This window comes from Anser anser (genome assembly GCF_964211835.1).
Source record: "Anser anser genome assembly, chromosome: 10".
NCBI lineage: Eukaryota > Metazoa > Chordata > Aves > Anseriformes > Anatidae > Anser > Anser anser.
In genome coordinates, this window is record NC_139730.1 from 20,989,580 (window position 1) to 21,003,533 (window position 13,954).

Consider the following 13,954-nt stretch of genomic DNA (forward strand, 5'->3'; position numbering starts at 1 on the left):
AAACAAGTTATTTTAGAATTATTATTTTTTTCTCAATATGAAATCTTGCACAGGGTGATGAAAAAGGCTACATAATTAATACAGAAGACTCACCAAGAAATTAAACGGTACCTTTTTTGCTCCCTTCTTCTCCCTCTTGTACATCTGGCTGATGAAAAAGGTTTCTTTTACTCTGTATGAAGTAATGAAGTATGCAGGTTTTAAGGATGTTAATTAAAACCAGTGTTTTGATGCTTTTGCACAGGCTACTTAATCAATTAGCTGTATTTGCAAAGCACTTTTAAGGACTAATTACTGCCAAATAATAAGTGGATTTCTTTTATTAACTTTCAGAAATGGAGAATGCCAAGAGGAGAGGAGCCTTGTGTCAGACCGCAGCAGGCAGCTTCTGCTCCTCCCTCATTCTGATTCAACAAGAGCAACCAGGTCAGAGTCGTGATACGGCAGCAGGCTTTGTGTAAAGCCAGAAGTTCCACACATAATAGCTCTTGAGTTCTGCATTTGGAGGTGTGTTTTCTTTGTCTGTGTGGGCTTGGGTTTGGGGTGCGTTAGATGAGACAGTCTGTTCATATTTCTGGGAGCATGTGATTTAGGTATTTAAGCCTATCGTCAGGTGTGTGTCTGATCTGCTGTAAGATCAGCACTTCCCACTAACAAGGTGGTGCAGCACTGCTCATGTGCAGGTTCTGTTGCACAAGGTGGGCAAAGAGGAGGATTCCTAAGACGTTCAGAGCAAGTCCCCTGTTCCCTGTTCCTCCCACTCAACACTGCTATTCACCACCTGTAGTGGTGACAGACCACAAGAAGACAGGCTCCCACTACATTTCATCTTTCTTTCTGGCAAAGAACAATAGAGTTTCATGGTGCGTTAAATGCAAGCTGATGAACATTGGAGGAGGAGGTATTCTTTATTTAGGTACTAATGTCAACAGTGCGTGATGTCTGACATAAACGATTTTTGGACAGTCGGGCTATTGAACCATTGACAGACAGAAGTGTTAAAAGCAGAAGTAAAATAAGAGTGTAATAGAAATAGAAAATTTAATTTAAAAGAATGTATTACAAATCTCTCTCTGCCTTCAATATGTAATTAAAAAGAAAAAAGAAATATAAAATTGAGGACGGTGGGTGCACTCCTCTGCTAAAATAGAAATTACTTACTTGCATAAATAAATCTGTGTTTATAGCTCATGTTTTTAACCTTAGCATGCAATTTCTTTGCTTTTGTGAAGAGTTAGTAGGAAGATTAACATCTCTTATATCCAGCTACTGTGCTTGTTAGCACATTACCTCTTTCAGAAAGCAAAAGCATGAAAAAATATAAAAAGAGCAATATACCTTGTGGTGAAAATCAAGGCCATGTGTTTACATGTTGATGCAGTAAGGTGAAGAACTATTCTAATTAATATTGTGAAAACTCTTAAAGACTCTTAAAAACAGCTAGTGGTCTAGTTGATGTGATCTATTATATCCTTTTGCGCTATTTCAGCAGCACCAAGGAGCGAGTAACTTTACAGAAGCACCTGAGGGTATATTTTGAATGCTTGTTTATTTTTATTTTTTTCCTATCCAACTAGATCTTTGTAGTCTTCCACAAAGTACCTACATATAGGTATCCCCAGATATCCAACTGGCAGACTAGGGTTTTAGGCAGTAGTAATTCTGAGCAACTGTGCCCCTTCTTTGAGCTTTTCTTGTGATCTCATTTTGGCAAAGCATTTCCAGATCTGAAAACTAGACCATGGAAATTTCTCATTTCAGTACTTCTACTGTTTCATGTGTGTAAGTGCTTCTTAGTCAAATTCTCGAACCCCTTGATCTATTCATTAATAGCGTAGGGTCACTGCCTTCTATGTGAATATGAACTCAGTTTCTATTAATGGATACACTGCATGCTAAATATGTAATCAACTAGAAAAAAAATAAAAATAAAAATGAAAAAGGAAAGTTGAAAAGTTGGTGTTTCTGAGGTAGCAGTCTGCCTGGCTAAGCATAAAACCACTACTTGTTTCATCTAACTGTCCTCTAAAAGGAACTACAGATTTCCATTTTCATGAAATCTAAGCATGCCACATTTCAGCCTAAAACACACTTTTATATGCAGGTTACAAAGCCTTAGAGACATGTTCCCCTTGACTACAGCAGTGTGAATTGTGCTCATCGTGGATTTAAGTGCTGCTATTTATAAAAGTCTTGGCACTAGATGCATCCTTCCATTAAGACAGACATGAAGTAAAAGTAGATAAATGGATCAGAGAGGGTGTAAAAAGAGAATCAGTCCCCCAGACTTTTGAAAGGCTGGATACGAGGAAATACACAAGAAATCTTTGCATCGAAATTTAGTTGATTGTTCTCATGCTATATGAATTCTGAGAGTCCATATAATCAAGGATCATCAGATCTCCTTTTGATTCTATTTGTTTTGCTGAATAGAATTCCAGAAACTCCATTCAGTGTCTTGGAATTACCCCATGTATCACTGAAGATCTTATATTGCCCTTGGCAAATGATTATCTAGAATTATCTTTGTTTCTTTGGAGGGAAAAGGGGTTTTATATATTTCCAAGTGCCAGTCTTTATTTTTCCCCTCTCTCTCTCTTTTTTTTTTTTTCCCCTTAGATTGATAATAACCATGGTGATTTCTGACAGTTTTGTTCACAGTAGTTTTTCTTTTCACTTTCTTACTTGCAAAATGAAGCTATTACCTTAGTGTAGAAAAGGGATCTTCTCCTGAATCCTGTTGAGTAGATTTCAAACAGAAAAAAATATTTTAAAACCCTGAATGCTTTTAACAACAAAAAAGGACATGTTGACTTCAACATTATGTTTGTAACAGACACCACTGTGGTAGATGTCTCAAGCGAGCATCATCCAGTGGAAAAATATTTGTCAGGTTTCGCAAATTATTTCATGTTTTTGACCCTCCTCAGGGATGTTCTGTAATGTCTAACATTTGGATTCTCCCCTATTTGTTTGAACAAGTGTCCCTCCCTGGAATTTATTAAGTTAGTTTTTTAATATGGTAATAGTGAAGAGAAAAATCTTTTTGAAAATATCAGGGGATAACATGATGGAAACAGTACCTGAAACTGCTTTATAAAATATTGACTTTAAAAACAGTGTCAGCATAACTAACAAGTAAATACAGCATGGAAAAGGTAAAAAATTAAATACTTTTAATATTCAGTGTAGTCCTTTCTGCAGCCCATACGGTTAGCCTGTCCCTGTTTGAATTCAAATGCAGATTAAAAAAAAAGAAAAAAAAAAGAAAAAAAAAAGAAAAAAAAGGGAAGCCCAATGGCAAAAGACTCATCCTGAGATCAGATGAATAAAGAGTAGTTGGTAACAGCTAGCATGTATCTAATGATGATGTGGTTTATTCATGAAAGACAAGAAGAAAAAAATCCAGACACCTGGTTCTCATGAATGTCAAATAATGTGTTTCCAAAAAACACAGAACTTCGTAATTCACATGCATATAGTATAGTAATCAAACTTTGATTTGTGCTGAGAAAAAAAATGCAATTCACCATTAACAGCCAGTGTTTACTATCAGATATCACACAATAAACAGGGCTATCTGCTATTGCAAATATCTGGGAAACACAGTAACTGTAGGTAAACCCAATGTTCTTTGGGAAAAAAAAAAAAAAAGCTTATTTTCCTGCAGTACTGTTGATGAGAGTACATAGCTGATTGATTGTATCTCCAAATATAAGGATTTTGATTATCATTTACAATTGTCATTCCCTGTTTTCTTTGGATTCCTTTTTTTTTCTTTTTTTTTTCAAAGTAGCCTGATAAGATACTTTATTTTCATCATAAAGCTTTGGATTCTGATTTCCTTTCCATAGAGGGTCAAAGATCTGCCCAGGGAAAAGATGAATTAATAGTTTGTGTCATTGACTCACTGGAAAAGATTATGATTTCTGATAACCTTGTCTTTAATAAAAGTAGATTCTCAGCTGCTATAGGTAGAAACTGCCATTCAAAACCCAGATGATTTCACGTTATCTGCTTCTAATTGTTTCTGCTGAGGGTAGATGGAAAATGGAAACTTATAAATTGTTGTTATTTTTGTTCCATGCTAACTAGAAGCGTTAATAGCAGAGCCTTATTTGCATGATCACATGGTTACTGGCAATCTGCATCTTGGAAAAGTTGGACTCTGAACAGCCCTAATTAAAAGTGAAATGGAGCTGGAAATTAATTGGCATCAAACTAGGTGGAGAATAGAACTTGGATCTCCTCTCTTGCAGTCTGGTTCCTAACTCCCAAATTTGTATGAACAGAAAATATTTCTTTCTTACCTAGATTACCATGAGATTTCCACCCTTGGTTTGGATTTTTCCTATTGTTATTTTTTAGAACTTTTTACTAACATTTTGATATTTAGTAACCTTTAAGCACATCCAACAGTGTTTTATATGTTTGGTAAAACAGTGTGCTACAAACATCACATGAGACCTGGCTGACAGCTATTTGTTCTTTTTTATTTCTTCAAGTTCTGTTTGGGGTTTCTTTCTTTCCTGAAAATATATTAGCATCAAGTTGAAGGCAAGGAAAGAGGCTGGAAATACTGTGGTACAATGTTATTTTGGATGGAAGTCTTATCTATGAGACGAAGTTTAGAGAAAAAAAGCCATGGTGATTTTCACTGTTGATTAGTTGTCTAAAGGCAGGGAATATTAATCTTTATTGTTTACTAAGGCCAAAGGTTTAACATGGAAATTATGTTAATTGGCTCAAACTCTTTTCTTGGGACATCTATGATCTTATTTTCTAATGAACTAACACTTAGGCCTAGAGCTTTGCGGTTTGGCATATTTGAACTGTAATTTCCACAGACTTGGTTTGTAGCATTTGGATTGTAATGTGGTCTAACATCAGGTACTAGATGAATGCTTGCAGTTGAAACAGCAAGAGCCTGAGGGTTAGGTGTTACTTTGAGCTAGTGATCATCAAAGCTTAATTATTTTATGTTTGCTGACTCTTGACATTTTTTAGATTCATCCATTCTCTAGCCATTTCGGTTGTTTACTGTGCACTTCTAATGTAACCCATTCACCCTGTTCTTTCCACTGCAAAAAAAATTATAGCTTGGGGACCAGCAAATATTCATTCAGAAGCAGTTTTAATAGAACTTCTAAGTGCAACATTTCTTTTATGCTTTATATAAAACCCTGATACTTTTTGGTTTCTTTATGTAAGCACAATTTGAAATTTAGTAGGAAATGGAACTATTGGGAAATTAGTTATAAAGACGGCACTCTAATATGATCTTGTTTTAAAATTTATATTATTTCCAGTGATTAAGCAAAGTTTTAGCATTGCCTGGAGTGCTTCATTCACGGGGAATGATTGAGGAAGTAATTACAGTGAGCTACCTCTTTGACAGAGTCTGCAAACACTAGGATTGTGCTAACTGATTAAAATTACATTTGCATCCCAGAAATTATTACTGTTTTTAGAAGAATACAACTATAGATTGTAGAGAGGTAATACTACAAGCCAATCCCCATGTTCAGTATAATTCTATCAATGTTTTAAATATATATATTATGGTAATTTATATATAGTCATAAAAATATCTCAGCATTTTATCTCAATATATCAGTATCTCAATACATTTCAACATAGCTTGTAGCTATAGCACAGTTCTGCCCATTTTAAGAAAGAAGCTACTAATCAGAAGATTATTTCAAAGATGTTTCTTATGTTTTTTAGTCTATCTCATCATCATTAGAAAGAACAAATCTCTTGAGGAACAGTCTGCTTTTGGACAGCAGAAGGGAGAAAGGGAGTCAATGTTACTGGAAACCAAAATAAGCAAACCACAAAAATTCTTTATCTTCATCTGCACAACAAAGCACTGTGAGATGTGTTTTTTGTTTGTTTGTTTGGTGTTTTGTTTTGTTTTAAATTAGGGACAGAGCTAGTACCAATGTCAGTAGGACTGAGCAGTACTCTGTATCTGAATACAGAGTTCTAGGACCTGGGAGCAGTAGGGCTTATCGGGGGACTACTGTTCTCCTGCCAGCTCAGTTTGGTGCAATCACACACTTGCTGAAGAAACAATTATTACTTCACCTGTTTAAACATGAGCAACAGGTTTGGATGTAACTCTTGCTTTTACATAGAAATGTCCAGCCTTACCCGTCTGTTGGCAAAATGTATATTTAAAAGAGACAAAACACTTTCTGGGACATTGAATTACCCAGGTTTGTTATGACTGATGAAATCACCCTTTCCCAGAGCACAAGAACTCTGCTCTCTTACTGCGTAAATGCTGGATGCAGGCAGGCACCACAGTACAACAATGATCCATTAAATAAGGCACTTCTAAAAAGGTCTTTTTTTTTTTTTTTTCAAATCACTGTGCTTTCACTGTGGAGAAAATTAATTATAATACATACAGTAGCCATAAATTTGTTTTTATAACCCCTTGTCTTCAATCTGGAATAAATTAGTCATCATCATCATAACAGGCTATGGTATTGAGATTTATGGTCTAACTTTATCCCCCATGTTATTTCAGCAGTGTTACACCAGGAGTGACTTTGATTTAAGTGTGTATCCTCTGAGTTATAAAAAGGGGGGGCTGCCTTCTTCCTTTTCATTGTTAAATACACTGTATTTCCTCCACCTAGAGAAAAGCTTTTCATGTTACTCTCCTTCTTTCCACTGTACTTGTGAACTTTTCCACTATGCCATGTCATTTTGCCTTTAAAGTGAAGGCCTTTGGATAAGAAATTCACATCCCTGAGCTTTCTCCACAAAGTGTTTCAGGTGCAATCTTGGACCATATGTAGTTAAACTCTTCCTACCCATCACCTGAAAGAATGTCAGTAGACGCTTCAGTGCTTGTTTGACAGAAGTCTTAATTCCTGCCACCATTTTGTGTGGTATCAAAAAGAAAAAAAAAAAGGAAAAAAAAACAACTTTTTACTGATCTTCAAGAGTAAAAGGCAGAAGAAAGATGACCTTTCAACCTGCCTGAAAGTAAACTGCTTTTGACCAGTCAGGATTACAGGCGTTTAGTTATCTGTTTAGCCTTCTTTGTGACTCAGCACCTTACAGATGTAAGTCTTTCTACATACATGCCCAAGAAATTAATGAGTGGTTCAGATACTGGCAAGGAAGACTCATTTTTTTTTTTCAAAATGCAAAAATCTGCTAGCTTTAGTGAGGAATAGGATTTTATTTCTACTGCTTCCATTTAAGTGCCTCTCTGTAGAAAGCAGTATTTCCCATGAACATTTTCAAGAAGGATTGCTTTCCTTGTTTGTTTTAAATTTCAGATGAAGCTACTTTTCTAAAGATTTTGTTTTGTTTTGTTTTTAATTGGAACATTCACTATAATACAGAGTTACCATGAAGACTGTCTCATCCAAAAAGAATTTTAATAGTAAGCTTTGTATTATCTCTGCTTCTAGGGTGCCTGCTTTAGTCTGGGTTGATACAGATCAGAAGTGCAAAACACATGAGAGGATGAAATACCATTAGTACTATTATTGATTATATATCAATTTTGTCAACTTTGAACAGCATAAAAGAACTTATGGACATCTAACAGCCCCAAGAAAGAGAAATTTTAATATCCAGATTTTCTGTATATATCTGCATTAGCAAACCATCAGCAGTGCTAAACATGATTTTAATAATTAATGCATGATTACACAAAAGCATAAACCATATAGATTTATAACATTGTTTATTCCAACTTTCTGGAAATACTAAGATGATTTATTTTTTCCTTCTTTTGAAAATGTGTGAAGGAGTAGGAGGAGTATTTCTATTTCAGAACCTATTTAACCCAACCTCTACAACATGCCCAGATCAGCTCCTTCTGAACATTTTGCTTCACACTTTTACTCTTTTTTCATAATTTTCCTGGGACCTTTGCCACTATGCTGATTAATATGTCAAGCCAAATGTTGTGAGTGAGACTTTTGATACCTGGAGTGTAAGGCATACTGGGAAAAGTTGCAGAAATTAACTTTAAAGTTAGATGTAGTGGCGAGACAGAGACCGTTTGATCAAAACATCCTTCAAGCAGTGCTGAGCCAAAAGCAAAACCACAGATGAGAGACACTGCTAATATGAATGTTCAGCCTATCACTTTAAGTCACACAGCAAAAAAATTCAATGGGAGGAAGACCCTAATGTACAGGACTGGAGTTAAGGTCTTTTAATTAAATTTAAAGATTTTCTTCCTCATGGGGAAGGATATAATTAGCTATTTTCTGACAAGTGTTTGACCTCCAGATGCTTGCATCAGCAGACAGAGGAGTGCATTGAGAAGTACTTGTAGATTATAATTATGAGACTTTGGGAACCATTATTTATGTGAGATCTTGTCTTATAACTGCTGGGATAATAAGATAGTAAATAAGTATCAGTATCTTATGCAATAATTAAGAGGTTTTTTAAAGTGGTGGTCAGAGGAGCTTGAGGAGCTGCCACATGTTCAGTCCACTGTTACTGTCCTTGCAACTGGTACCAACCATACTCCAACTTAGAAAGCAGCCAAAATAAATATAATGAAGTAACATTGTGAAGAATGTGCCTGTATTAACCTTAAGGAGACTCATTTAAAGCAATATGACCCATACAGAATCACAGAATTGTAGGGGTTGGAAGGGACCTCCAGAGATCATCGGGTCCAACCCCCCTGCCAAAGCAGGTTCCTTAGAGCAGGCTGCCCAGGTAGGCATCCAGACGGGCCTTGAATATCTCCAGAGAAGGAGACTCCACAACCTCCCTGGGCAGCCTGTTCTAGTGCTCCGTCACCCTCACCGTGAAGAAGTTCTTTTGCATGTTGGTGCGGAACTTCCTGTGCTCCATCTTGTGGCCATTACCCCTTGTCCTGTCCCCACAAACCACTGAAAAGAGGTTGGCCAAATCCCTCTGTCTCCCACACCTCAGGTATTTATACATGTTGATGAGATCCCCTCTCTGTCTTCTTTTCTCCAGGCTGAACAGACCCAGGTCTCAGCCTTTCTTCATAGGGAAGATGCTCCAGGCCCCCTATCATCTTTGTGGCCCTCCGCTGGACTCTTTCCAGGAGATCCCTGTCTTTTTTGTACCGGGGAGCCCAGAACTGGGCACAGTACTCCAGGTGAGGCCTGACCAGGGCAGAGTAGAGGGGGACGATCACCTCCCTTGACCTGCTGGCCATGCTCCTTTTAATGCACACCAGGATCCCATTGGCCCTCTCGGCCATGAGGGCACACTGCTGACTCATGGTCAACCTGTTGTCCACCAGGACCCCCAGGTCCTTCTCCTCAGAGCTCCTCTCCAGCAGGTCGTCCCTCAGCCTGTACTGATACGTGCGGTTGTTCCTTCCCAGGTGCAGGACTCTACGCTTGCTCTTATTAAACCTCATTCGGTTTCTTCCTGCCCATCTCTCCAGCTGGTCCAGGTCTCACTGAATGGCAGCACAGCCTTCTGGCATGTCAGCCACTCCTCCCAGCTTTGTGTCATCGGCGTACTTGCTGAGGGCAGACACTATTCCCTCATCGAGATTGTCGATGAAGATGTTGAACAAGACCGGACCCAGCACCGACCCCTGGGGAACACCGCTAGTCACAGGTCTCCAGCCAGACTCTGTGCCACCAATCACCACCTTCTGAGCTTGGCCAGTCAGCCAGTTCTCAACCCACCTTACTGTCCACTCCTCCATCCCACACTTTCTCAGCTTTGCTATCAGGATGTCATGGGAGACAGTATCGAAAGCCTTGCTAAAGTCAAGGTAGATGACATCCATTGCTCTCCTGCCATCTACCCAGCTGGTGATGCCATCATAGAAGGCAACGAAGTTGGTTGAGCACGACTTTCCCTTGGTGAATCCATGCTGACTACTCCTCATAAAATTCTTCTCTTCCACTTGCTTGGAGATGGCATCCAGAACAAGCTGTTCCAAGACCTTTCCAGGGACAGAGGTGAGACTGACTGGCCTGTAGTTTCCTGTCCTCCTTCTTGACCTTCTTGAAGACCGGAGTGACATTGGCTATCCTCCAGCCTTCAGGCACCTCTCCTCTTCTCCAGGACCTTTCAAAGATGATAGAGAGAGGTTCGGCTATCACCTCTGTGAACTCCCTTAGCACATGCGGATGCATCGCATCGGGACCTATGGATTTGTAGTGCGTTGAGCCCACTCAGACGCTCCTGAACCACTCTCCGCCAGGGTTGAGGAGTCCCGGGGGGGAGTCCTTGAAGCAAAGACTGAAGCAAAGAAAGCATTCAGTATCTCTGCCTTCTCAGCGTCTCCTGTTACCAGGACACCCCGCTCATTCAGCAAGGGACCCACATTATCCCTAGTCTTCCTTTTACTGTTTACATACTTTAAAAAAAAAACTTCTTATTATCCTTTATCTCTTTTGCAAGCCTCATCTCTAGGTGGGCTTTAGCCTTCCTCATCGAGTCCCTGCAGGCCCTGACAACACTTCTATACTCCTCCCAAGAGGACAGGCTCTTTTTCCACATTTCATAGACCTTCCTCTTCCTTTTGATCTTATCGATGAGCTCCTTGCTCATCCACACAGGTTTCCTGCCCCCCTTCCCTGATTTCCTACTCTTAGGGATGCACCAATCCTGAGCTTGGAAGAAGTGCTATTTAAATGTTGCCCAGCTCTCACAAGCACCCTCATCTTCTAGCAACCTAGCCCATGAGATACTCCCAAGCAGGTCCCAGAAGAGGTCAAAGTTGGCTCTTTGAAAGTCCAGGGTAGCAATCCTGCTACATATCCCTTGATATGTATTCCCATATCCTGTGACACATATCCCTTTACACCCCTTCTAACTTTACGGAAGCTAAATCAGAAATGATTTTGATCTCAGCTTTGAGCACCCAAGTCACATTGTAGATCTACCTAGTTCAGCAAGCAAGCCTGTTATGTTTTTTAAAATTGACGTTCAATAGAGTACATGCTAATCTCCTCAGACTCTTACGATTGTTTGTGCTTCAGAGGAAACAGCTAGTGATATAGGCAAATGTCAAGAGCTGGAGCCCCATTTGGTGCATAGACCATAAAGTCAGCAGGGAACAAAATGTAACTAAATCGGTGGAAAAACTAGGTACGCATCCCTCAGCATCACAAGACTGGGTGTTCCCTTTATCCCTTTTTATGAATCAGAGATTTGCTACTAAACCCATAATTTGCACATATCTTCATTTGCATCCTATCTTAGCAGATATCAGTAGCCATTTGTTTAAATATATCTTAACATGATTATGGTGCTCATCTATTCATCCTGTATGGAGGGGAAAAATCCCAAGGGAACTCTGAATTATTCTTGCAGGATCTGCAGTACAATAATGGAAATCATTATAAAGGTTTTGCTCTACAGTCACAAAAACTGTTTCATCATCTCTGAACTACTCACTTTAGAGATGGAAGAAAGTATAGTGTGCCCAGAGAATGTCAAAAGGAACTTTACTCCAAAGCAGGACATCTTCCAAGAAATCAGATGATTAATGTAGCAGAAGTTGCTGTTGATTCCAGTGTATGTTGGAAGTACTTTGGAACAAGCAAGATTTAAGCAGGTACACCAATGATTTTATTCTAGAAAAAGGGGGTGGTTTGTTTACTGAATAAATTTGCAGTTACCATCATTTCAATCCTGAAAAATTGGTTTGGAAAAGGAACCTGGCCTTTCCAATGGGCAGATATAAAATGTGAAGAAGCAATTACAGACACATTCTCCTTTTAGTAGAGATAATCTAATAATGAAGCCTCTTTTTGGAAGACTTCTGAAGACAGAAGCAAGACAAATCTGTTATCTTGTTTTGTTCTCAAATACCTTGGTAAAGGTAGTAGTTAGAAATCTCCTAATTTAGACTCCCAATCTGGTGAGAGATTTCAAGCTTTCATAATTAAAGTTCCGCCCCCCCCCCCAAAAAAAAAAAAGTAGCTACCATTCAATCTGAAGATTAAAACTGTAGCAAAACTACAGCTCTGCAGTTGTACTGATAGACAACTGCTCAGCTCTTAGTGAAACACTACTCCAAGACAGAGCTAAGAAGTCTCCCACCACTTTGGTTAGTTTTTGCATCACTGCTGTCTGCTATATCTGTTTCTTGACGGGGTCAAGAAACAGAGGCTTTTACAACTCTTCCCTTCACCATTGCCTGCCCACAATTTTTGCCATGCTGTTCTCTTGTAGTTAGAATGTTACAGGCAACCAATATAGTAGTAATCAAGTCAAGTAGCAAGAGCACATCTGCAGATTTTTATGAGCAAACGAATTACTCGGGATATGCTTTTTGTCCAAATACAGAGATTAGTGTAAAACATACATGTAAAACATGCATGTAGTTAAGAGATTGTTTTCAATCTCTTCCTAAGAGTCCAGATCAGCACATACATGTATATGAACATAACCACCATTTAATCTGACCAAAAGCAGTGAAAGGTATCGCTTTCAATTAGTTGGCTTAGTTTTCATGCAGTTATACTTCAACAATTTTATAGTCTCTGTAAATTTAGGCAAGAGGAATAGGAAGGCTAGTTGGAGCACTTAACATAGCACTACTGGCTTCTGTGTGGCCAGACAGAGAAGAACTGAACCAAAAATTTGTGACTCTTCTGGGGGCTGAGAGTAGTATATTTTCCCGGCAAATGCGTTAAAGGATATAGTACAGATAAGATCCTAACCTAAATTTGACAGTTAATTTAGAAGCTTAAAACACTGAAAATATTATGTATATTTTTCAGTGTTTTCAGTTGCACAGTTTTCACTTGCACAAATGCAACCACAAGCAAATTCTCAACTGAAGGTCATGGTCATTTAGCAAAAAGGCAGTTTAAATTAACATTATTTTTTAAAACTGTTCAGAACATTTATTTCATGCTGGTTTCCATGAGTCATTTCCTTAACCAATAAAGGACAAATTCTCAAATGTTGCATTCAGATGTAGATCTTGAAATCACTCCTGTTAATTACATGTTTTCTATTAGATAGCCTTGAGACGATGGAAATCTTTTTTGCCCCATATTTTCAACAATATGCAGTGAAAACTGACACAACTTCATGACCAACCATTCAAATAAATACTGATCTCTTAGGACTCTACAATTCCCATAGTAGCAAAGGTGTTTCTAAATCTGCTGGGCCCAGATGGTTATTGATTACTGTTTCTACTTCCTGATTTCGCAGATATACATTCATGCCTGCATCTTGTGCACATCCAATGTCATTTCTAGGCACTGCAGGCTTGCTTCCTAGAATCAGTTGTACAGCTCTCTGAATTTACTACTTGCTTAAATATATTTGTCAAACATATTTAATAAGAATTGCCAATATTCTGTCTTCTGATTTATCTCCTTAAGAGACTGTGTGGTAGAAGAACATCGAACAGAAACAAAAACTTTTATTGATTTGTTTTTAAAATGTAACTTCCAGAACTATGGAAAACCAAAAGCTACTGATCTCAGATCTCTGTCACCTGAATGGGTTTGAACCAAATATTTAGGAGACAGCCTTGCCAACTTGCTTTCCTGATCTTACTTTTAATTTGGTATTAACCCTTGTGGCGTGAAGATATGCTCTTTTTACAACATAACAGCTTTCCTTTAGGCATTTGCTTGTTTCCACCATGGAAAATCCATACTTTAGCTCCCCTATATTTTTTTTTCCCACACCTTTTGGTGTAACATCCTATGTTGATTTAAGAATAAGCTGCTGAGCAGTAATGGCTTAAGGTTACTCTGCTGCAGCTTCTCCAGCTGACTCTTTCTGCTTAAAACTGAAACCTTTTCTATAAAATGAACCATTCAGCATGTGAAGATGCTGAAGCATGTAAAAGCATCAAGGTGCAATTCATGTCTTGGGCACACACAACTCCAGCTGGTAGCTGGTAGCTACACAGTCACATTCCACTTGGAAAATTAGATTAACCATTCCACTGTTCTCATAAATCAGATGGACTCTTTAACGCCCCAAAGCCTTC

At 38.4% G+C, this 13,954-nt stretch overlaps 1 protein-coding gene across 8 annotated transcripts in view; it reads left to right on the top strand.

Moving 5' to 3' along the window:
• Nucleotides 1–13,954, top strand: part of LOC310904863 (uncharacterized protein) — a 499,219-nt gene that overhangs the window by 269,791 nt on the left and 215,474 nt on the right. For 7 of the 8 annotated variants that reach the window (XR_014588640.1, XR_014588641.1, XR_014588642.1 and 4 more), the window contains one exon: nt 334–507. Coding sequence is in view for 1 of the 8 variants with exons in the window: in XM_083850107.1 (XP_083706233.1) it covers nt 334–426 (93 nt within the window). In the remaining 7 variants the exon portion in view is untranslated. The remainder of the gene's footprint in view (nt 1–333; nt 508–13,954) is intronic. The other variant, XM_083850107.1, reaches the window with a different exon arrangement.